The sequence below is a fragment of the Ochotona princeps genome, chromosome 17, assembly GCF_030435755.1.
Source record: "Ochotona princeps isolate mOchPri1 chromosome 17, mOchPri1.hap1, whole genome shotgun sequence".
Classification (NCBI taxonomy): domain Eukaryota; kingdom Metazoa; phylum Chordata; class Mammalia; order Lagomorpha; family Ochotonidae; genus Ochotona; species Ochotona princeps.
In genome coordinates, this window is record NC_080848.1 from 270,979 (window position 1) to 293,568 (window position 22,590).

General features: G+C 53.4%; 1 protein-coding gene across 2 annotated transcripts in view; it reads right to left on the reverse strand.

Moving 5' to 3' along the window:
- The window catches only part of TBCD (tubulin folding cofactor D), a 133,920-nt gene that overhangs the window by 104,974 nt on the left and 6,356 nt on the right, over positions 1–22,590 (reverse strand). For both annotated transcript variants that reach the window (XM_058676546.1, XM_058676545.1), the window contains exons 3-7: positions 22,159–22,256; positions 21,370–21,471; positions 18,585–18,731; positions 15,133–15,188; positions 1,877–2,009 (exon numbers count right to left, since the gene is read on the reverse strand). In XM_058676546.1, coding sequence (XP_058532529.1) covers positions 1,877–2,009; positions 15,133–15,188; positions 18,585–18,731; positions 21,370–21,471; positions 22,159–22,256 — 536 coding nt within the window. The remainder of the gene's footprint in view (positions 1–1,876; positions 2,010–15,132; positions 15,189–18,584; positions 18,732–21,369; positions 21,472–22,158; positions 22,257–22,590) is intronic.

The following is a 22,590-nucleotide window of genomic DNA, read 5'->3' on the forward strand; positions in this document are numbered from 1 at the left end:
TCAACAGGACAGGCTGGCACGTGGCTGCCCCCAAACACACAGCCCGTGCAGGCACAGTTCATCAACAGGACAGGCTGGCACGTGGCTGCCCATAAACTTACAGGAGTTCAAAGACACGAAGAGTTGTTCTTATGAGAAGGTTAAAAAAAAAAAACCTTGAGGGACTGGTGCAATAGCCTAGTGACCAAAGTCCTCGCCCATATGGGCCCGGTTCTAATCCCGGCGGCCCCACTTCCCATCCAGCTCCCTGCCTGTGGCCTGGGAAAGCAGTCGAGGACGGCCAAAAGCCTTGGGACCCTGCACCCACGGGGGAGACCTGGAGGAAGTTCCTGGCTCCTGGCTTCGGTTCAGCGCAGCACCAGCCGTTGCGGCCACTTAGAGAGTCAATCACAGGACAGAAGATCTTCCTCTCTGTCTCTCCTTCTCTCTGTATATCTGCCTTTCCAATAAAAATAAATAAGTCTTAAAAAAAATTATTAAATGCCCAAGAAATTAAAACCTTAAATTTAAACAAAAGTTTATACATGAAAGTTCAAGCCAAACTGTTCACAACAGCCAAACGCAAATGAAATGGACCCTGAAAGCATTAGGCACTGTGAGGAAGGCTAGACATCGCAGGCCACAGCTGTGTCACTGCACACACACACACACACAAACACCCTCGCAGGGCACAGCTATGTGACTATACACACACACACACATTCTCTCTCTCTCTCTCTTACACACACACACTCACACACACACACACACACACACACACTCTCACATGGAACACCCTTGCAGGGCACGGCTGTGTGACTCCACACACTCTCTCTGTCTCTCTCACACACACACACACACTTTCTTACATGGAACACCCTAGCAGGCCACAGTTGTGTGATCCCACACACATGGAACGCCCTCACCTGGCAGACAGACCCAGGGCCTGGAGGAGTACAAGGCATCATGGGGAGTGATGTCACCTTTATATGGCAAACCGAGGCGTGTAAGAAACAGACGCAACCTTGGCAGAGCAGGGTTTAGGGTCTATTTTGTCCTCCTCTCTCTTACAGGCTGGGAAACGCCCTGATCCTCGGAGAAGAAAGAAAAGCTGCTCGGAATGTCTCAGTTTGCACCAGGAAAACACACAAGAGGGCTGCAGAGTGCAAGGTGGGCTCCCTCCCAGCTCCTCCCACAGCCTGTCCAGTGCCCACAAGGCAGACACCTGACACAGCATCACACCTGGTGACCTCCCAAGAGCCCACTCTCCTCACTGGTCAGAGACAAACATGAGAACTGATCTCACGCAAACTCTTGTCCACCACAACTCAGCAGAACAGAGGGAAGCACTGTGCCGGCAGCCAAGGGCCCCGTGGGCTGTTTGCTTCTGGTCTGTTGACCCAGAAACTCCATGGCCTCTGCCATCATGCCTCCCCTTCTGCAATCTTAAACCCAGTCTGTCCTCAAGAGCACGGGAAACGAGACACGTGAAGCAGAACAGGACGCCACAGGCAGCTGGGAGTGGATACAGGTCTGCATTTAAGCAGGAGTCAAAAATGCCAAACCTGAGGACCTGGACAAAATCAAACTCAAACCTTGCGCCTCACCTTCCTGGGTCTGGAGCACAAGACACCGCTGCCAGGACAATGCTGCCCCCTCCAGGCTACACACCTTCACCAGCGTCAGTGCAGAGCCAGCCCTGGGTTAAGGTGGAGCCCCAGGCAGCTCGGAAAAAACTGTTTCCAACCCCACCAGAGTCACCAGCTCCCACCACGCTCCAGCCACTTTCCATTAGGGCTCACCAGCTCCAATTACTTCATAGGGCAAGGTGTAGTCCAGTATGCTCCCTGGCTTGCTGCCTCCAGAGCTCTGGAAGCCGTGCCTGGACAGTGCTTACCAGGGCCTGCAGCATCCCATCCATGGCGATGACACCCTCGATGGTGTGGAAGGAGGAGCCAGCCAGGGTGCACAGGCTCCAGTCCAGGAAGCCGGCCATCTTCCTCTGCGTGACATCTGGTCGTGTGATGAACCTGGTAAAGGGAAAGCAGTGTGCAGGTTAGGGCTCACCAAAGCCTTCCACCACCTGACGCTAGAGACCAGCAGTGTACCACCCCAAGTCCTTTCTGTACCCAGTCATCCTCCACCAGTCACAGCCCAGGCCACACCCCCCCAGAGCTGGACGCTCACCCCTATCTTCTCTAGCCACCTTTACCTGTCCCCACCCCAACCAAGGAGCCCCTGGCCACTTCACACAAACTCCTTTCCACAACTCAAGCCTGCATCCCATTACTTCAAGACATGTGACGCAAACAGCCTAGCACCAGAGGCAAGTCCCAGCCCTGCCAACCTCAGGGACCTCCCACAACCTTCACCACCCCTCCACTTCACAGCACTAAACTGTTCCACCTAATGGCCCTCCCCACTGGATCCCAGCCTCACACCACCTTCACATGCGAAACCAACCTCAGGTTTCACGGCCCTCAGCTCACACACACACACACACACACACAGCCCACAGCTCTCACACACACACAGCCCTCAGCAGACACACACAGCCCTCAGCTGAAACACACATGGACCTCAGCTGACACACACACACAGCCCTCAGGTGACACACACAGAACTAGCTGACACACAGCCCTCAGCTGACACACACAAACTAGCTGACACACACAGCCCTCAGCACACACACACACACACACACACACAGCCCTCAGCTGACACACATAGCCCTCAGCTGACACACATAGCCTTCAGCTGACACACACAGTCCTCAGTTGACACACACACAGAGCCCTCAGCTGACACACACAGCCCTCAACAGACACACACACAGAACTAGTTGACACACACAGCCCTCAGCTCACACACACACAGCCCTCAGCTCACACACACACTGGCCTCAGCTGACACACACAGCCCTCAGCTGACACACACACACACACACAGCCCACAGCTGACACACACAGCCCTCAACTGACACACACACACAGAGCCCTCAGCTCACACACACAACACACACACAGCCCTCAGCTGACACACACACCATGCCATCAGCAGACACACACAGCCCTCAGCGTGCGTGCGCGCACACACACACACACACACACACACGGCCCTCAGTAGACACACATAGCTCTCAGCTGACACACACAAACAGCCCTCATTTGGCACACACACGGCCCTTCGACTCCAGCCTGGCCCTTCTTTCTGCTCCAGCAGCTCCCAGGACACTCCTCTTGCTGGGTCTCAGGGACTGAAACTGGCGTGCAACAGGAAGCATCAAGGTGCTTCCCACTCTGTTCCCCTGCCAGGATATCACAAAGGAAACAATAAGTGACGAGCAGGAAGGGCTACAGTTCACGGGGGCCTACACTGTGGCATGGCGAGTTAAGCAGCACCCTGCAACACGAGCACCCCATATGGGCACCGGTTCAAGTCCTAGATGCACCACTTTCAATCCAGCTCCCTGCTAACGCACCCGGAAAATCAGAAGACAGCCCAGGTGTCTGGGACCCTAAACCCATGTGGGAGACTCAGGTTTTGTTTCAGCCGGTGAAGTACTGTTCGCTCACTCTCTCTTCCTAACCCCACCTTGCAATTAAATCTTCGGGAAAATAAAAAAGGCAAGGAAGGAGTTCTCAGGGGACAAGAGTCACAGCCCAGGAGGAAAGACGCTGAGAAACAGGAGGCTGGTTGGCAGTAGCAGAGCAGAGGGGGGAAGGGGCAGGATCCCAGCCTCCAGCCCCAACCTCGTTTTCCTCAGGCCCCTGACTATACTCCCAGGCTCCCTTTGCAGAGGAGGGAAGTGGTCCAGGGGCTTTTCCTAAAGGCAGTGGCCTCCTGCAAAGGGAGGCTAGGAGGAGCCAGGAGGCGGGAGGCATCCACTCTCCTTACTATGTCCTTGACCTGACTTGGAGCTTCATCACGGTGTCCACTCAGGCCTACCCATGGCTCCATTAGCACAGCATGGACAACCACTGACCACAGGGAGGTACAGTGCCAGGTGGAAGTGGGCAACTGCACTTTTCACCTGCTCCTCAACAGTAAGGCCCTACCCATCTTGGCCACCATCCCCAGGAACTGGCAATGGCAGCACTTTGGCACCGGCTCCACATACTGAGGGTGGAACTGTGCCAGACCTCTGCCCACAGGCCCAGACTCCATCACAGCAGCTCTGTAGCAACCCCTGGCACCCCGAGTGAACCGTGCAGGGTCCCTCTCCGTTCTCAGGCTGCTCCTGACCCCAGAGATGAGGGTGTTCGCCTGGAAATCCACCCCACCTCTCCCAGTCAATCTTGGCGGTGCTGGAAAAGGACAGGTGTGTGCCCTCGCCCTGGAAGTCTGTGGAGCTGAGAGAGAACCTGGTGATGTCAGCTCACATGTGCACCAGCACAACCACCACAACCACCACACTGACGACTTAAGGCAGTGCAGACTGCCGCAGATCCGCAGTCTGAACCTGACTTGAGACCCCGGCAGGTGCCGTAGCCAGAGAGGGGCACAGCACAAGGAGGCTGAGCCATCAGTGCAGGACACGTCAGCTGCACAGGCCATCGTTTCTAACCTCTCTGGAAATCTGCACCCTGAGGACCCCATGCCAGCCTGCCTCTCCCGTGTTCCTGCAACACGCAGAAACCACACATAACAGGATGGGATGCTGAGTGTCAACCAACTCAAACGGACTGCAGCTGTGGTGTGGGCGTTACGCCACTGTCTGTGACACCAGCTTCAGCTAGGGTGCTGGCTCAAGGCCCAGCTGCTCCGCTCCAATCCACCGTCGTGCTGACACACCTGGGAAAGCAGCAGAGCAAATCCCAAGTGCTTGGGCCCCTGACACCAATGGAGGAGACCAGGTGGAACTCCAGGTTCCTGGCTTCAGCATAACCCAGACCAGTTATGGCAGCCATCTGGGGAGTGAGCAAGACAATGCGTGGATGGGTGAAAGGATGGAGGGATGAATCGATCAAGGTCTGCCTCTCTCTCTCTCTCTATATATATATATATACACCTTTCTCTACATAATTCTGCCTTTTAAATAAATATATTTCTAAACAAATAAATCAAATCACACAAGGTCAGCATTGAACTACAGCAGAAGCTTAAGTTTCTTGTAGAAGATTTAAGCGCTCCCTGCTTATGGCCTGGGAAAACAGTAGAAAATGGACCAAAAGCACCCATGTGGGAGACCTGGAAGAAGCTCCTGGCTTGGGCCTGGCCAATAGTGTAGCAGTTAAAGTCCTCACCTTGAATGCACCGGGATCCCACATCGGCACCGGTTCTGATCCCAGTGGTCCCACTTCCCATCCAGCTTCCTGTGGCCTGGGAAAGCAGTCAAGGATGGCCCAAAGCCTTGGGACCCTGTAACCACGTGGGAAACCCCAAAGAAGCTCCTGGTTTCGGATTGGCTCAGTTCCAGCTGTTGTGGCTGCTTGGGGAGTGAATCATTGGATGGAAGACCCTCCTCTCTGCCTCTCCTCATACTTCGCAAAAAAAAAATACATAAATCTTTAAAAAATAATCCTCATTCAAACAGAAAAGTAGAGAGAATCAAGATGGCAGAATAGTGTAAGGACATGTTCAAACAGAGAATCAATCATTAGCCAGAGTGAAGCAGAGAGGGCACATCCCAGCAAACAGGAGACAGGCCTGTGACAGAGGGGCATCTGGAGCCTGACGGATATGGGAAAAGAGCGGAAACAACGGTGCAGTGTTGCAGGGACCAGCTATCCCTGTGGCAGTCAGCAAGAGGTGGCCTGAGCTCCACCAGTAGGCAGGTGGGAAGGAGAGTTCACTGGGAGCTCAGGTGAATCCAGGCAAAGAACTGCCCATCCTGATTGGTTTGATTCAACAAGGAGCAAAGAGAGAACAGCAGATCCTAAACAGGCTGTGCAGGAACAGGGTGGATTTCCCAGCCCAGATCCCCACCACAGCCACATCGGGCACCATTCTGTGTAGGGATACAAAGGCTCTGGGACAGGGCTGTTCATGCACTAGGCTGGGAGCAAACTCATTTCTGGCTCAGTGCATTGCACTGACGTGGCATGATACAGGTCCTACCCAAAATAGGTCAGGGTAGCCCCCAGACCTAACAGCCAGCAGATCCAGACTCTACCAGTGCCACATCCGGCACCATTCTGTACAGTGTGGCAAAGGCTGAGACTGGAGCGACAACAGTGAACTGCGCATACACTAAGTCAGGAGTGAACTCACTGAGCTCAGTGCCTTGCACTGGTCCCACACAGACCAGCACCCTAGCTATGAAGGACACCTAGTGTCTCCCCAATCCTGGGCCTCATCGAGCCAGTGGGAGGAAGGTCGTAGAGACAGCAGTGCAGCCTCAGCACGAGATCACAGGGGTGGGGACTGGTGAGCCAGCAAGCAGCTGGAGCTATGGAGACCATGGCGGAAGTCTAATACAAGAACCCAGACCTGGAACTTGCTGGAGGGAGTGGCACGAGTGACTGCAAACAGAGAGCTTTGAATTGCAGATCTATGGGTGACAAAGCTTAGAAACCTGCCCCAAGGAGAAGAATCTGACAACCAGAAGTACAATGACCAAGAGCAAAACAAGAGACAAAGGTACAATGAACATTACTGAAGACTCTCCCGCAAAGGATCAAAACCCTTTGCCAACCTCAGAGTTAACTGAGGAAAACATCAAGGAATGGGGGGACACAGAACTCTGAAAACTCATTTCTCAGCAACAACAAGCAGCATACACAGGAGTTCAAAGAATTTAAGAAATATGTCACACAGGAAATATCAACAGATACAAAATCAAGCTGAATTATTGGAAATGAAGGACACAATAGAGCAAATTAAAAATTCTGTGGAAAGTCTCCATAATAGAATGAATAAAGCAGCAGAAAGAACCTCAGAGTTGGAATATATTTCTTGTCACAACGGTGAAACAATGGAACAATGGTGACAGCTGGAACTAGAGCTGGGTCAACCTAAAAAAAAGTGTCCAAGAATTAAGAGACACTATTAAAAAGTTAAATATAAAAAATATGGGAGTTCCAGAAGGTGCAGAAAGAGAAGCTGGGTTTAAAAATGTTTTTAAGGGCCCGGCGGCGTGGCCTAGCAGCTAAAGTCCTCGCCTCAAACACTCCGTGATCCCATATGGGCGCCGGTTCTAATCCCGGCAGCTCCGCTTCCCATCCAGCTCCCTGCTTGTGGCCTGGGAAAGCAGTCGAGGACGGCCCAAGGCTTTGGGACCCTGCACCCGTGTGGGAGACCTGGAAGAGGTTCCTGGTTCCCGGCATCAGATCGGCACAGCACCAGCCCGTTGCGGCTCACTTGGGGAGTGAATCATCGGACGGAAGATCTTCCTCTCTGTCTCTCCTCCTCTCTGTATATCTGACTTTGTAATAAAAATAAATCTTTTAAAAAAAATAATAAAAATAAAAATGGTTTTAATTGGGCCTGGCAGCTAAAGTCCTCGCCTTAAACGCCCCGGGGATCCCATATGGGCTCCAGTTCTAATCCCGGCAGCTCCACTTCCCATCCAGCTCCCTGCTTGTGGCAGTCAAAGACCCTGCACCCACGTGGGAGACCCGGAAGAGGTTCCAGGTTCCCAGCTTTGGATAGGCGCAGCACCGGCCCGTTGCGGCTCACTTGGGGAGTGAATCATCGGACAGAAGATCTTCCTCTCTGTCTCTTCTCCTCTCTGTATATCTGACTTTGTAATAAAAGTAAATAAATCTTTAAAAAAATGTTTTTAATTAAATAATAAAGGGAAACTTCCCTAATCTGAAGAACTGGGAAACAGAACACAGGAGGGCCACAGAACTCCCAACAGAGTTGACCAAAAGCAATCTTCACGACACATGATAATCAAGCTCTCTTCAATCACACATAAGGAAAAGATCCTTAAATGTGTACATGAAAAAAATAAATTAACCTATGGAGGAATGGCAATCAGACTCACAGCCGACCTCTCACAGGAAGCACTACAGGCCACGAGAGAATGGTGTGGCATATTCCAGATTCTAAAAGGAAAAAATTGTTAGCCCAGGATAACATACTAAGCAAAGCTTTCCTTTGTCTTTCACAATGAAATAAATTTTTTCCACAGCAAAGAAAAGCCCAAAGAATATGCCTCTTCCAGACCTACCCTACAAATGATACTTCAAGATATTCTCTTGACAGAGAAAAGGAAGAGAACCCACCAAAACAAAAGAAATATGAAGAACATCCCAATAAAATAACAACAGAAGACTAAACAATGAACAACCCATTGCTAAAATGAAAGGACTAAATTACCAACTATTCATATTAACCCTGAATGTAAATGGCTTAAACTCAATCAAATGTCACAGATTAGTAGACTGGATTAAAAAAACAAAACTCGTCTATCCTTGGGATGGTGAGACTGGCAGCAATTCAGAACTGTTGAACTATCAAAATCACTTGGGCGGTGCCCTTGGAGCATGCCCCACATCGGGGACCTGGGATGGGTGGGAGGCTGGGTGGGGCTTCTCTCTTTATCTCTCCCCTTCCTTTAGATAGAGAAAAAGAAAAAAAGAAAAAAACTCATCTATCTATCTGTTGCCTACAGAAGACACATCTCACCAACAAAGATCAGCGGAAACTATATCTCATAGACGTTGATTTTTTTTTATTTTCATTTCTTCAAAAGTTTTTTTTTTCATATTATTCACTGACTCATAGGTCATACTGTAGCATCATTTTCTTCAAGAAGGTTCTTGATTTTCATTTCTTCAGCGACACATTAGTCATTCAGTAGCATGTTACTAAACTTCATGCGTGGTAAATTTCTATTTTCCTTCTTGTCATTGATTTTGTTTTGTGGCTTTTCATTTTTTTTTTTTAAAGATTTATTTATTCTATTACAGTCAGATATACAGAGAGGAGGAGAGACAGAGAGGAAGATCTTCCGTCCGATGATTCACTCCCCAAGTGAGCCGCAACGGGCTGGTGCGCGCCGATCCGATGCTGGGAACCAGGAACCTCTTCCGGTCTCCCACACGGGTGCAGTGTTCCAATGCATTGGGCCGTCCTCGACTGCTTTCCCAGGCCACAAGCAGGGAGCTGGATGGGAAGTGGAGCTGCCGGGATTAGAACCGGCGTCCATATGGGATCCCCGGGGCTTTCAAGGCGAGGACTTCAGCCGCTAGGCCACGCCGCCGGGCCCGTGGCTTTTCATTTAAGGGGATGTATAGTAACTGAGTAATGGAGACTATCATATCTAGATGTGAGGACACAATGCAGTATGTATCTCTACTTCCAGATCAAAGATAGACTCCCAACAAAACTGTTAAATATATCTTGACAACAGGATGCTGGACTGTCTGCCACTGTCTGTGCCTACAATGATAGATTTATGACTGCTTATGAAAAACTATACTATAGTAGTAATATAGGGGAACTCAGTGAGGGGAGGAGGGGATTTGAGCAAGGGGTAAGGGAAATATGGAACTGTATCATAAAATAACTTTTTTAAATGGAAAAAAAATTTTTTTTTTAAGTAAAAGACCAGTAACTGCCTGGGGCAATACAGCATCCCACAGCATTGTCAGAGAACTCGCCCCAACAAGGAGGAAAGGAGACACCAGGAGACAGTCACAGTAAGGGGTGTACAACAGCTAACACAGGACAGTGTCGGATTCACCAGAGCCCATCTTCCAACATGGCTCCTGAGCACCACCTGGTGGCGCCGTTCTGGTATCCTGTGACCCAGACACAAGAATGACTGTCCCCAGGGCAGGCAATACAGCACTGCCCACACAGCTGGCATGGAGTGGGCATCCTCAATTCCGTAACGGTACAGAAAGGACAAAACACAGCACACACAACACACACTGACTCATGCTTTCCTCCTCCTAATTGTTCAACTATTTTACAAGGAATGTACCATTTCCATGATTTGTCTTTTTACTTAGAAAGAGTGCAGCCGGCAAGAGCACCCGGCTTCTGCCAGCAGGGGCGCGGGGACCTGGGGGCTGTGCCTGTGCAGGCAGAGCTGGACCCCAGGCGCAGTGGAGGCTCAGGGGAGGGGAGAGCCCTAGGTTAGCATGCTGATGTGGTATGCTGATGACTGGGCTTGGGGTCTAGGGTGGGAGGGGGGTAAGGTTCCAGGGCATCACACATGCCAGAGACGGAGTCTGGGGAACCCGTCTATGAGCCTGGGTCCCTGGTGAGCAGGCAGAACTCCAGACCAGCCAGCCACCCCACTGATAGACTGGACTTGGGAACCCTCGTGCTCCTGGGCACAGGGCCTGTGGATTGCTCAGGGAAGGGGGTATGAAGATGTGTGGGAGGGACCACCACTGAGGGAGTACGTTGCAGGCAAAGAATGACACTTCTAGGGGACTTCCACTGACGAGGCCACTGTAGCTGCAAGTGAGGGGAGGGGGGAGGGAAGCTGGAGGACCTTTCTGGGTCAGACCAATACATCTGCCCATGTGGGAGACCCAAGTTTGACTAGCTAGTGCCAAACACCAGCCACCAGCACACACTAAAACTAGGGCTGGGGGGCCTACCTGGCAGGGCTAGACCAGTGCCCACCAGTGTTAGTACAGGGGACGGGTAACATTAGGTTGGGCCATGACACTAACCAGCACGTGACAGAACCAGATCTTAGAGCAGATCCTGTGGAACTGCAATATCCACTGCTTTGCTTAAGAGGGTAGTGACACGCTGAGCAAGCAGGTAATGGGGTTGGGAACAGGCCAGGATGGTCCAAGACGCAGCATCCCTAGGCGCACCCAAGAATAGGTATGGGCTAGATTGGGCCACAACACTCACCAGTATACACAGAGACCAAGACAGAGGTAAGGGCCTAGCACTCACTGGTTAATGTGAGAGCCAGAACGGGGGCCGCAAACTGGGCTGGATGTGACTACAGTTTATCTCAGCATGGGTGAGGACTGGCTCTGGGGTGTGCCAAACTAAGCTAGGCTCTAGCACCCTGGTACTCATGAGAGCCAAGATAGGTATAGGACAAGCTGGGCTAGGTCTCTGCACCTGCTGAACCACGTGAAAGCTGGGTCTCGGGGTGGACCAGACATGGTTGGTCTGTAGCATCCAAGAGTAAGAGCCTGAATGGGTATGAGCCAGTCAGACAAGGCCACTGTTACTGCCAGGATAGGAGGTGAGCCAAGTCAGGCTGGACCAAGGACCCACTGGTATGTGTGAGATCTGCCACTATGGGGTGATTTGATGGAGGAGCTTGGGGAACTCGTCTGTCAGGAGGCAGTCCCTGCAGGTGAGCACAAGAACCAAGGCTGGAGCAGCCCAGACCAGGCCAGGTTACAGTGCCCGTCACGATATATGTAGTTCACATATGGGGGCAGGCCAGACTGGGCCAGTTCATAACACCCACTGGCAGATGTGAGAACCAGGACAGGGTGCAGGACAGGCCGGGTTGGGCCACAACACCAGCCAGTTCACATCAGGGCCAGGACTGGGGCCGTCCAGGATGGGCTAGGCTGCAGCACCACCAGCATGAGCTGGGACTGGGGCCATCCAGGCTGGACGAGGCTGTAGCACCACAAGCATGAGCTGGGACTGGGCCATCCAGGCTGAGTAATGCCATAGCACCCACCAGCATGAGCTGGGACTGGGGCCATCCAGGATGGGCTAGGCCATAGCACCCACCAGCATGAGCTGGGACTGGGGCTGTCCAGGCTACACGAGGCTGCAGCACCACCAGCATGAGCTGGAACTGGGGACAGACTGGGCCGGACCAGCCTACATCAGCCACCAGCAAGTGCCGAGGTGAGGCAAACCATGCTAGACTGAGCTGCAGTTCCCACCAGCACACGCAACATTCAAGGGGTAGAGGGTAAACCCAGTGCAGTAGGGGACAGCAGGGGCTCCTCTGCTGGGCCACTGCTCCCACTGGTAACCATGAGAACTGGAAACAGGGGCAGACCAGGCTGGGGAGGGCTACAACACCCACTGGTCTGCATGTGAGCTGGGTTAGGGGGAAAGCCAGGCTGTGCTAAGTGACCGTATCTACTGGGGCACATGTGAGCCAGAGTAAGTGCAGGCTGGTTGGGCTTTGCCACAGCATCAGCTGGCAAGTGCTGGGACTGGGGCAAGTCCTGTCAAGTCAAGCTAGTCTGCAGAACCACCTGGAGAGTAGAGAAATGGTAAGCACCTCTCTGATGGGCTGCGACTCCCACTGGTGAGAATAAGAACCAGGGCTGAGGGCAGGCCTGGTGCAGGTTACTGGGCTAGCTCCATCTGGGCTACAGTTCCCGCTGGTGTGCACAAGGCTGAGTGTATGGTGGGTAGGGTGAGGCTGGGCTGCAGCATCCATTGGTTTTCCTAAGAGACAGGGCTTGGAGACAGAACTGACCCAACAACTGAAACCACTGGTGTGTGTGTGTAGGCTTGTGTGGGCGATGGGCTAAGCTGGGCCCCACACTGGCTCATACACACAGGAGTCAGGTTGGGGTCACCTCAGATGAAGTTTCTTTGGGGAATCCTCCCAACTGAAGCCCTGGACTCAGAACTCCATCCACAGGGGGAATCGCAGGATCTGTAGTCTGACCAGGGACTGCATGTGTCAGAACCAGGCCTCCTCAGTGGCTCAGAAGGAGCAGTGGACAGCATGCCTAGATGCACCTGCAGGATACGGCAGGTCATTGGAGCCTGCAGAGAACATCTAGTACCATGGCGGAGGAAGGAGGGCAGAGGACATTGGTCAACTACTCCGGCCAAGCGTTGGCAGCACATATCTGGGAGGAGATTCTGGGGTGGACTATGTCAGCCAATGGACCTTGGAAGGATTTCCTCATCCGTGGACCTGTGAAATCAACAGCATTTCAGAACTATGAAAGCCACTTGAGCAGAACCCTCGGAGCATGCTCCACATCGGGGACCCTGGGATGACGCCGGGTGGCTGTCCCCATCCCCAGGTACTGATGCAGTTAGGATGCTGGGTGCGGCTTCCCCCAGATACAGGAAGAAGGAGAAAACTGGAAACAATAGTCTCACCCACTTTCCCCTATTCCTAACCCTTCCACCCTAATCAGTGGTCCACAGGGGCATGCATCCTTCTCAACTACGTAAACATCATCAAAAATAAAATTTAAAAAAAAAGTGGGAAACAGGCAAGTGGACAGAGCTTCCACCTGCTGGTTCTCCCCTCAACTGCTTGCAGGGTAAGGGCCAAAGCCAGGAGCCAGAACACCACACACATCTCCCTGGTGGATGGCAGGAACCCAATCCTTGAACCATTATTTGCCTTCCTGCAAGGTCTGATTAGCAGGAAATTGGGGTCAAGGGCCTAGATACGAAGCCAGGTACTCTGATGTGGGGCACAGCATCTGAGCCAGTGTCCTAACTACCATCTCACTGACCCCTTGGTCTTACAGTAGGAAAAAGGCCACAAAATAAATTAAAATAGAGGCAGGCATCTGGTGGGTCAGGGAAGGAATCTTCACTGCAGACAAGGGCCAGCCTGCAACCCACCAGCTGACCCCACCACACAGATGCCAGAAAGACAGTGGAGCAGAGTTAGACTGATGACCCCCAAGACTTTTTCCATCACAGCATCGGCCCACCCTCCAGGAGCTGACACCAAAGACAGAGGAAGACAGCCGCCCACCCACGCTGCGTCACAGCCGGCCAGGACCAGCGCCTCGTGGTGTTGCAGACCCTCAGCCTCCCCCACCCAGCCACCAAATATGTAACCCCCTGGATTCAGGCTCAGTGTGCGCTGGCCAGGCACTTGGGCCTTCCTGTAATGAAAGCAGCACAGAATTCAACTGCACCTGCGTCTACCTAACAACGCTGGCAAGCACTTGCAGTCACTAGGAATTCATCCCCACAAGTCAACCAAAGGGCGGACTGTTCACAACCGTGCTCGTTTCAACCACTGCAAAGGCAGGGATCTGACGCCCAGCAACAGTTCCCACATGGGTCCACACTCTATGCAACGGAGTTCCTGGCAGTGTGTGGGCTCACAGCAAGCAGAGGCAGGACACATGGCAGCAACACCCTGAACATAAAAGCATACGTGGGCTTCATTTTGCATTTTACATTAAACACACTTACTATTGTTGGAATTAGAAACGCTGGCGCGGGCCCGGCACCACAGCCTAACAGCTAAAGTCCTCGCCTTGAAAGCCCCGAGATCCCATATGGGCGCCGGTTCTAATCCCGGCAGCTCCACTTCCCATCCAGCTCCCTGCTTGTGGCCTGGGAAAGCAGGAGAGGACGGCCCAAAGCTTTGGGACCCTGCACCCACGTGGGAGACCCGGAAGAGGTTCCTGGTCCCAGCATCAGATTGGCGCGTACCGGCCCGTTGAGGCTCACTTGGGGAGTGAAACATCGGATGGAAGATCTTCCTCTCTGTCTCTCCTCTCTGTATATCCAGCTTTCCAATAATAATAAATCTTTAAAAAAAAAAAAAAAAAGAAAAAAGAAACGCTGGCGCACAGCAAGTTAAATACCACTGCAGCACCAGCAACCCACATGGGAGCTGGTTCAAGTCCCAGGTGCTCCATTCGCGATCTGGCTCCCTGCTACAGCCTGGGGAAGCAGTGGAGGATGGCTCAAGCCCCTGGGCTCCAGCACCCACGTGGAACACCAGGAAGATACCCCTGGCTCCTGGATTTGGCCTGGCTGTCTGAGGAACATTTCTCTGTCTCTCTGTATCTCTCTCCCCTACTCCTCCTCTCTGTAACACTGCCTTTCAAATAAATTTCTCTAAAAATACAGAAAAAAAACACACCACCTTTTTAAATTTCTGATCAAAGAAAAAGCAGCCTTGCCCATTAAGCCCTTCCACACACACACACAGCACCTCACAAGGCCTCGTCCAGGGCTCTCAGCCACCTACAAACCACAGAGAAAGCTGCTCATGGAAGCCAGGGCTGCTCCGTGAGAGCCAGGGCAGCTCTGTGACAGCCAGGGCTGCTCCATGACAGCCAGGGCACACCAGGCAACCCCACGCCCAGCACCAGCAGGTCCCTTGATCCCCAACCAACCAGTGTCATGGGTCCCCCTGAAGCTCCTATAGGAGGCGGTCACCAGTCTTGAGCTGCCCTCAAGAAAGCAGCAGGGTCCAGGAAGCTAAGTGTCCCCAGGCCTTGGCCAAGGACCACAGAGGCCTGCAGCACGTCTCCACCCAGTGGTCAGATGTCTAGTAGGGAAGCCAGTAAAAGGACTTACTTGGACACGAGGACAGCAGCTGCGTCTCGGGCCTTGTCACTGACGACCAAGTAGGACTGCAAAAGAGAGGACAAGCAGCATCACACCGTGCACTGGCCACAAGCGGACGCAGCCACACTCCAGGTGACTGAGCCACACGGTGCACAGAGCAGGACCACACACACACACCATAAGAGAATCAGCAGCCGAGGACCCAGACCTCCATGCCTTCCCCTAGGCAGAGGGATGAGTGGAGACAGCGCAGCAGCCTGCCTGGCCACTCCCACCTGGGCCCCCTCCCTGTGTGAGCTGCACGGGGGACTATGCTGCAAGGTACCATGACTCCAGGACACTGCACTCTCTTCTGGCTTATCAGAAAATCTGCAGCGTCGGAGGAGTACATGCAAATGCCAGCACTGGCTCCCACCTGGGACTTCCCACACGCAAAGCTGACCTGCCCTATGAGTGGTGATGGATTAACAGGAGCTGTGAGGCACGAGGACAGTGGGGTGAGCAGTGAGGTACAGTGAGTAAAGCCACTGGTTTGCAGCACCAGTATCATCAGCACAGGTCCAACCTATGGACACAGGTTTAATCCCCAGATGCTTCCAATCCAGCTCCCTGCTAACGGTTTGGGAAAGCACCCACATGGGAACCCCAAAAGCTCCTGACTCCTGGCCTCCAACCAGTCCAGCCCTGGTCATTGTGGCCATTTGCGCAGCCAGCTAGAGGATGGAAGATCGATCTCTCTCTCACTCTGCCTTTCAAATAAAACAAATAAATCTTTACAAGGAAAAAAACAGGTGGGGAAGGATCCAGTTAAGCTAGGCAGGGCCTACGGATTGTGAAATGAGTGGTTGGGTGCTTATTTATGAAGCAGCAAACAACAAGCAGGTCAAGAGAGTCAAGCAATCACACAGCGTCATGTGCAGCATCAGAGCTTGGCGAGCGTGAGAGCTGGGACTGGGCAGGCCTGCCACAACTGTCAGCCTGCACGGGAGCTGGGCACATGTAAGGGTCAGTGTAAATGCTGACTGGCCAGGCTTAGCCACAGCATCCACGAGTAAGTGCCAGAACAGCGTCCAGTCTCATCAGACTGGAAAGTGCAGGATCCAGGACTGGGATGAGCCTCGTTGGGAAACCGCGGGCACCCCTCTGCTGGACTATAGCTCCCACAAGAGTGCATGAGAGCCAGGGCTGGCACATGCAGGAGTCAGGTCTGGGGTCACCCCGGTGAGGTTTCTTGGGGGACTCCCCAGTTGGACCACTGGACTCACAACTCCTGATCACAAGATTTGTGGTCCAACCTGGGGCCACCTGCACATCAGGACTGGGCTTCCTCAAGTGCTAGGGACCATGAGGGGACCACGCAGGGGACCACGCAGGGGACGCCAAGTGCTGTGTGAGCAGACAGCACAGGGGACCACGCAGGGGACGCCAAGTGCTGTGTGAGCAGACAGCGCAGGGGACCACGCAGGGGACCACACAGAGGACGCCGAGTGCCGTGTGAGCAGACAGCACAGGAGACCATGCAGGGGACGCTGAGTGCCGTGTGAGTAGACAGCGCAGGGGACCACGCGGGGACGCTGAGTGCCGTGTGAGCAGACAGCGCAGGGGACCACGCAGGGGACCACGCAGGGGACGCCGAGTGCCGTGTGAGCAGACAGCGCAGGGGACCACACATAGGACGCCGAGTGCCATGTGAGCAGACCAGCGCAGGGGACCATGCAGGGGACCATGCAGGGGATGCCGAGTGCCGTGTGAGCAGACAGCGCAGGGGACCACAAAGAGGACGCTGAGTGCCATGTGAGCAGACAGCGCAGGGGACCACGCAGGGGACGCTGAGTGCCGTGTGAGCAGACAGCGCAGGGGACCACACATAGGACGCCGAGTGCCGTGTGAGCAGACAGCGCAGGGGACCACGCAGGGGACCACACAGGGGATGCCGAGTGCCGTGTGAGCAGACAGCGCAGGGGACCATGCAGGGGATGCCGAGTGCCGTGTGAGCAGACAGCGCAGGGGACCACACAGGGGACGCTGAGTGCTGTGTGAGCAGACAGCGCAGGGGACCACAAAGAGGACGCTGAGTGCCGTGTCAGCAGACAGCGCAGGGGACCACGCAGGGGACGCCGAGTGCCGTGTGAGCAGACAGCGCAGGGGACCACGCAGGGGACCACACAGGGGATGCCGAGTGCCGTGTGAGCAGACAGCGCAGGGGACCACACAGAGGACGCTGAGTGCTGTGTGAGCAGACAGCGCAGGGGACCACAAAGAGGACGCTGAGTGCCGTGTCAGCAGACAGCGCAGGGGACCACGCAGGGGACGCCGAGTGCCGTGTGAGCAGACAGCGCAGGGGACCACACATAGGACGCCGAGTGCCATGTGAGCAGACCAGCGCAGGGGACCATGCAGGGGATGCCGAGTGCCGTGTGAGCAGACAGCGCAGGGGACCACAAAGAGGACGCTGAGTGCTGTGTGAGCAGACAGCGCAAGCGACCACGCAGAGGACGCCAAGTGCCATGTGAACAGACAACGCAGGGGACCACGCAGGGGACCAGCTCGCCGGGGCCTGCAGAGGATGCCAAGTGCCGTGTGAGCAGACAGCACAGCAGATCAGGCCGCTCTCCGGGTCGAGCTCTGGTGTCAAGTGTCTGGCCAAGCAGATACACTAGCATGGACCCTGTCAGCCAAGGGATCGTGCCAGGATTTTCTCCACAGCAACTCTTAAAGCACTCGAGCGATAGCCTGAGTCGTTCTTCTGCACATCACGTGACATCCCCCACCCTGAGAGCAGCCCCCCTGTGCCCCGCAGAGACAGGAGAAAAGGAAAGGAAAGGGAAATCGGAAACATGTCTCACCCACCTCCGCCATACCTCGACCCTCCCCACTACTCAGGGTCCTCATGGGTCTGCATTCTTGTCAATTATATAAACAACATCAAAAATAAAATTTAACTAAAAAAAGAAGAATCTAGGGCAAGCACGGTAGCCTAGCAGCTAAAGTCCTCGCCGTGCACACGCCAGGATCCCATACAGGGATTTGGTTCTAATCCCGGCAGCCCCACTTCCCATCCAGCTCCCTGCTTATGGCCTGGGAAAGCAGTCAAGGATGGCCCAAAGCCTTGGGACCATGCACATATGGGAGACCTGGAGGAAGTTCCTGGCCTCAGATCGGCTCAACTCCGGCCATTGCAGCCGTTTGAGGAGTGAATCATCAGACGGAAGATCTTCCTTTGTCTCTCCTCTCTGTATATCTGCCTTTCCAATAAAAAGTAAATCTTAAAAAAAAAAAAAAAAAAGTATCTGACAGACTTCAATTCAGTGTTTTCCAGTTTTCCTGCGATGATCACTCTGACCTGTAGATGTCGCCTGCTCCCTCTTCTCAGTGGGATTTACTGGAGGGGTTTATCACAGCAGACTGTACCTCGCAGAAGCTGGTCCACCTAACCCAACTCGGCAACGCCTGCAACTCACCTCTGCGACACTCAGTATGCGGTCCATGACGGGCATCCGCCTGCACTCCGGCTGTGAGAGGAGGTTCCCGTCGAAGCGGGCAAAGTCAAAAGGGACCAGACAGGTCACAGAGAGCCACAGTAAGAGCATGTAGCGTGTCTCCCAGGTCTAGGAGGGCAATAGGGCAATAGGGACACTCAGTGCTGCTGCCTTGCCTGCCTACCCCAGGCCGCAGCAGAAGCCGTAAACCCCACGGCCCTCCCAGGGCCTGAGCCGAGCGCCTGCACAGCCACACACACATCAGTGCAAATCACCTAAACCATCAGTCGAACAGCTTCTCCGTACAGACACCCTTCAATGGATAAAAACAGTTTCTTCTTTTAAAAAAGAGTGACTTATTTTTAGTTGTAAGATAGAATTACACAGGGAACACAAGACAGAAGGAGCACTTTCACCTGCTGGTTCACTCTCCAAATGGCCCAATGGCCGGACCTGAGCCAATCCAGAGCTAGGAGCCAGGAGCTCTCCCAGGTCTCCCACACGGGTGCAGAGTCCTAGGACTCGGGCCGTCCTCCACTGTTTTCCAGGCCATTAAGGAGAGCTGGATGGGAAATGGAGCATCTGGGACTTGAGCTGGTGCCCAAATGGGATGCCCACGCGGCAGCCAGAGGATTAGCCTAGCACACTACTGCATCAGTCCCAAACAGAGATTTTAAAAAGGACGATGGAGTGATTCAACAAGTTAATCCTTTATCTGCCAGGCGCTAGCATCATACACAGATAACAGTTGTTGTCCTAGCAGTTCCACTTCCCATCCAGCTCCCTGCCTGTGGCCTGAGAAAGCAGTCAAGGACGGCCCAAAGCCGTGGGCCCCTGCACCCGCGTGGGAGACCCAGAAGAGGCTCCTGGCTCCTTGTTCCTGGCTCCTGGCTTCAGATCAGCCCAGTTTCAGCCACTGTGGCCATTTGGGGAGTAAACCAGCAGACGAAAGACCTTCCTCTCTGTCTCTCCTTCTCTTGATAAATCTGTCATTCCAATAAAAATAAATGAATAAATCTTAAAAATAAAATTTTAATACATTTTGATGATTTACAAATTCAATTTACAATTATGTTAATTTCTTATCTGTTCACTGAGAAGTAGCTACATTAAATCTATAGCAGGAGCCCGGCAGCGTGGCCTAGCGGCTATAGTCCTCGCTTTGGGCGCACCAGGATCTCATACAGGCGCCGGTTCTAGTCCCAGCAGCCCCACTTCCCATCCAGTTTCCTGCTTGTGGCCTGGGAAAGCAGTCCAGGATGGTCCAAGGCCTTGGGATCCTGCGCCCACATGGGAGACCTGGAGGAAGTTCCTGGCTCCTGGCTTCAGATCAGCTCAGCTCTGGCCGTTGTAGTCACTTGGGGAATGAATCATCGGATGGAAGATCTTCCTCTCTGTCTCTCCTCCTCTCTGTATATCTGACTTTGCGACAAAAATAAATAAATCCCCGGCAGCTCCACTTCCCATCCAGCTCCCTGCTTGTGGCCTGGGAAAGCAGTCGAGGACGGCCCAATGCACTGGGACACTGCACCCGCGTGGGAGACCTGGAAGAGGTTCCTGGTTCCCGGCTTCGGATTGGCGCGCACCAGCCCGTTGCGGCTCACTTGGGGAGTGAAACATCGGATGGAAGATCTTCCTCTCTGTCTCTCCTCCTCTCTGTATATCCGGCTTTCCAATAATAATAAAATCTTTAAAAATAAATAAATAAATAAATAAGTAAATAAATAAATCTTTTTTTTAAAAGTGCTTAAAAAAATTTATAGCAACAATTTCTACTTTTGTTCCAGTACCTTCACTTTCTTTAACAAATGGAAGGTGGAGGCAAAAAAAACCACCTGCATCCCTCCCCATGCACGCTCCCGCAGACAGCGCCCCCCACCACACCCCAAGCCGGAAGCTACTGGCCAGGCTCCAGAAGGGCCCAGCCAACCCCTGCTAGCAAGGGCGAGTCCCTGGGCCTTCTGCAGTGCCCAGGAGCAGCCTCCCCGTCCCTCCAACACCTGCACTTCTGCGGCAGACACAGCCACTGCTACAGGCAGGGGTCACAGTGCCCTGTGTGACACTCACAGGGAAAGCTCTGGGAGCTCCACCCCCACCCCCCAGGACTCCACACTGAGTTCTGGGAGCCCCCAACCCAGACATGACCTTGGGAGCCCCAACACAGCCACACTTCAAGTCACCCAGATGGCTTGGGCAGGTCTTCAGTCAGGCAGTCATGGTGTATAACGCCTAAAAGTGCCTGGGTTCGATTCCTAGTCTGACTACTGACCCCGCGAGTGCAGCCCCTGGAAGGAGCAGTGATGGTTCAGCGTGGGCTCCGCCACCGCCCTGGAAGACCTGGACAGAGTTCTCAGCTCCTGGCTTCAGCCCCTACAACGCAGGCATCTGAGGACTGGACAGCAGATGGGAGCTCTGCACATCTCTCTCTCTCAAATCAAGCCAAGCCAGGTGTCGTGGCCCAGCAGGTTGAGCCAGCCCAGTCCAGACTGCACTGCTCCCAAGCCCCCGTCCTGGGATGCAGCCGAGGACGGTTCCATCCACATGGGAGCTCCAGGGAGTTCTCGGCTCCAGGCCTCATGCAGCATCCAGGGAGTGAGCCAACAGACGGAGGAGCTCTCGCTCTGTGTGCCTGTCATTCTGCCTTCTCAGTAGAACAGAAATCAGCATGCACACAACACTGGGTGAGGATGTCGGCTGGGCAACAGCAGAGACACAGTGAGGGACGGGGCTGGCATGGGACGGGGCTGGCACAGGGAAGGGCGCTTACCTCGTGGTCTTTAGGGTTCTGGTGGGTGAACATGTCCAAAACAGGCTCTACATTCACTACTTCATGAGGAAATAAACGAAGAAATACTTTGTATCCTCGAACCTGCCAAAGACAGAGTTTGAGCTTTTAACATAATTACAATTCCCTTTTTCCCACCAGGGCCCTGCGCCATGGCTCAGTGGCTAAAGCCTCACTCTATAAGCACCAGAGGAGCACCGGTTCAAGCACCGGTTCAGCCCGGCAGCTTCGGCCCAACACTTACAGGGAGGCTGATGGAGTTCCAGACACTTGTATTCAACCTGGCCCAGGCCTGACTACTGCAGCCATCTGAAGAATGAACCAGAGATGGAAGGTCTTTCTCTGTCTCTCCCCGACTTTCTCCAACTTTCCCTTTCAAATAAATAAATCAAGCTTCTAAAATAAATAATACAAAAAGTGACAACTCTAGGGCCCAAAAGCTCAGTGACTAAATCCTTGCCTTGCACATGCTGGGATTCCATGGACACCAATTTGTGTCCCAGCTGCTCCACTGCCCATCCAGCTCCCTGCCTGTGGCACGGAAAACAATCGAGGACAGCCCAAAGCCTCGGAACCTGCACCCATGTGGAAGACCCAGAAGGAACTCCTGGCTCCTGGCTTCGGATCAGCTCAGCTCCAGCCATTGTGGCCACTTAAGGAATGGACAGAAGATCTTTCTGTTTCCTTCTCTCCATAAATCTGCCTTTCCAATAAAAACAAGTTACTTAAAAAAAAAAAAGTGACAACTTTCAAGCACTATACAAACATTACCTTGGTGATGATGTAAAGAAATTTAAAAGCCAGGTGTACGAGTGCAGTTGGAGCCGTCTTATCTTGCACGATGTCCAACAGCAAGTTCATCATCCATTCTAGGGAAAAATACACCAAACGTTTGCTCCTAAACTCAGCATCACCATGACGTTGGAAGAGGGCACTTAGCAGAGCCCTTGAGACCCCAGTTGGGACACCCAACTGCACAGCACGATGCCTGGGTTCAACTCAGCTCTGCTATCCATCCACTGCTCTAACAGGCAGCAGACCTCGGGTGGGCACGTGGGTCCCTGCCTCCCTGGGGACGACTCCGGTGGGGCTACAGGCCAGATGTGGCCTGTTCAGCAGTCCCAGGGGCATCTGTGGAGTGCCCCAAGGGACAGACCTGACAGCCTCCCTCTGCCTTTTAAATAAACACACACACGTCTATAT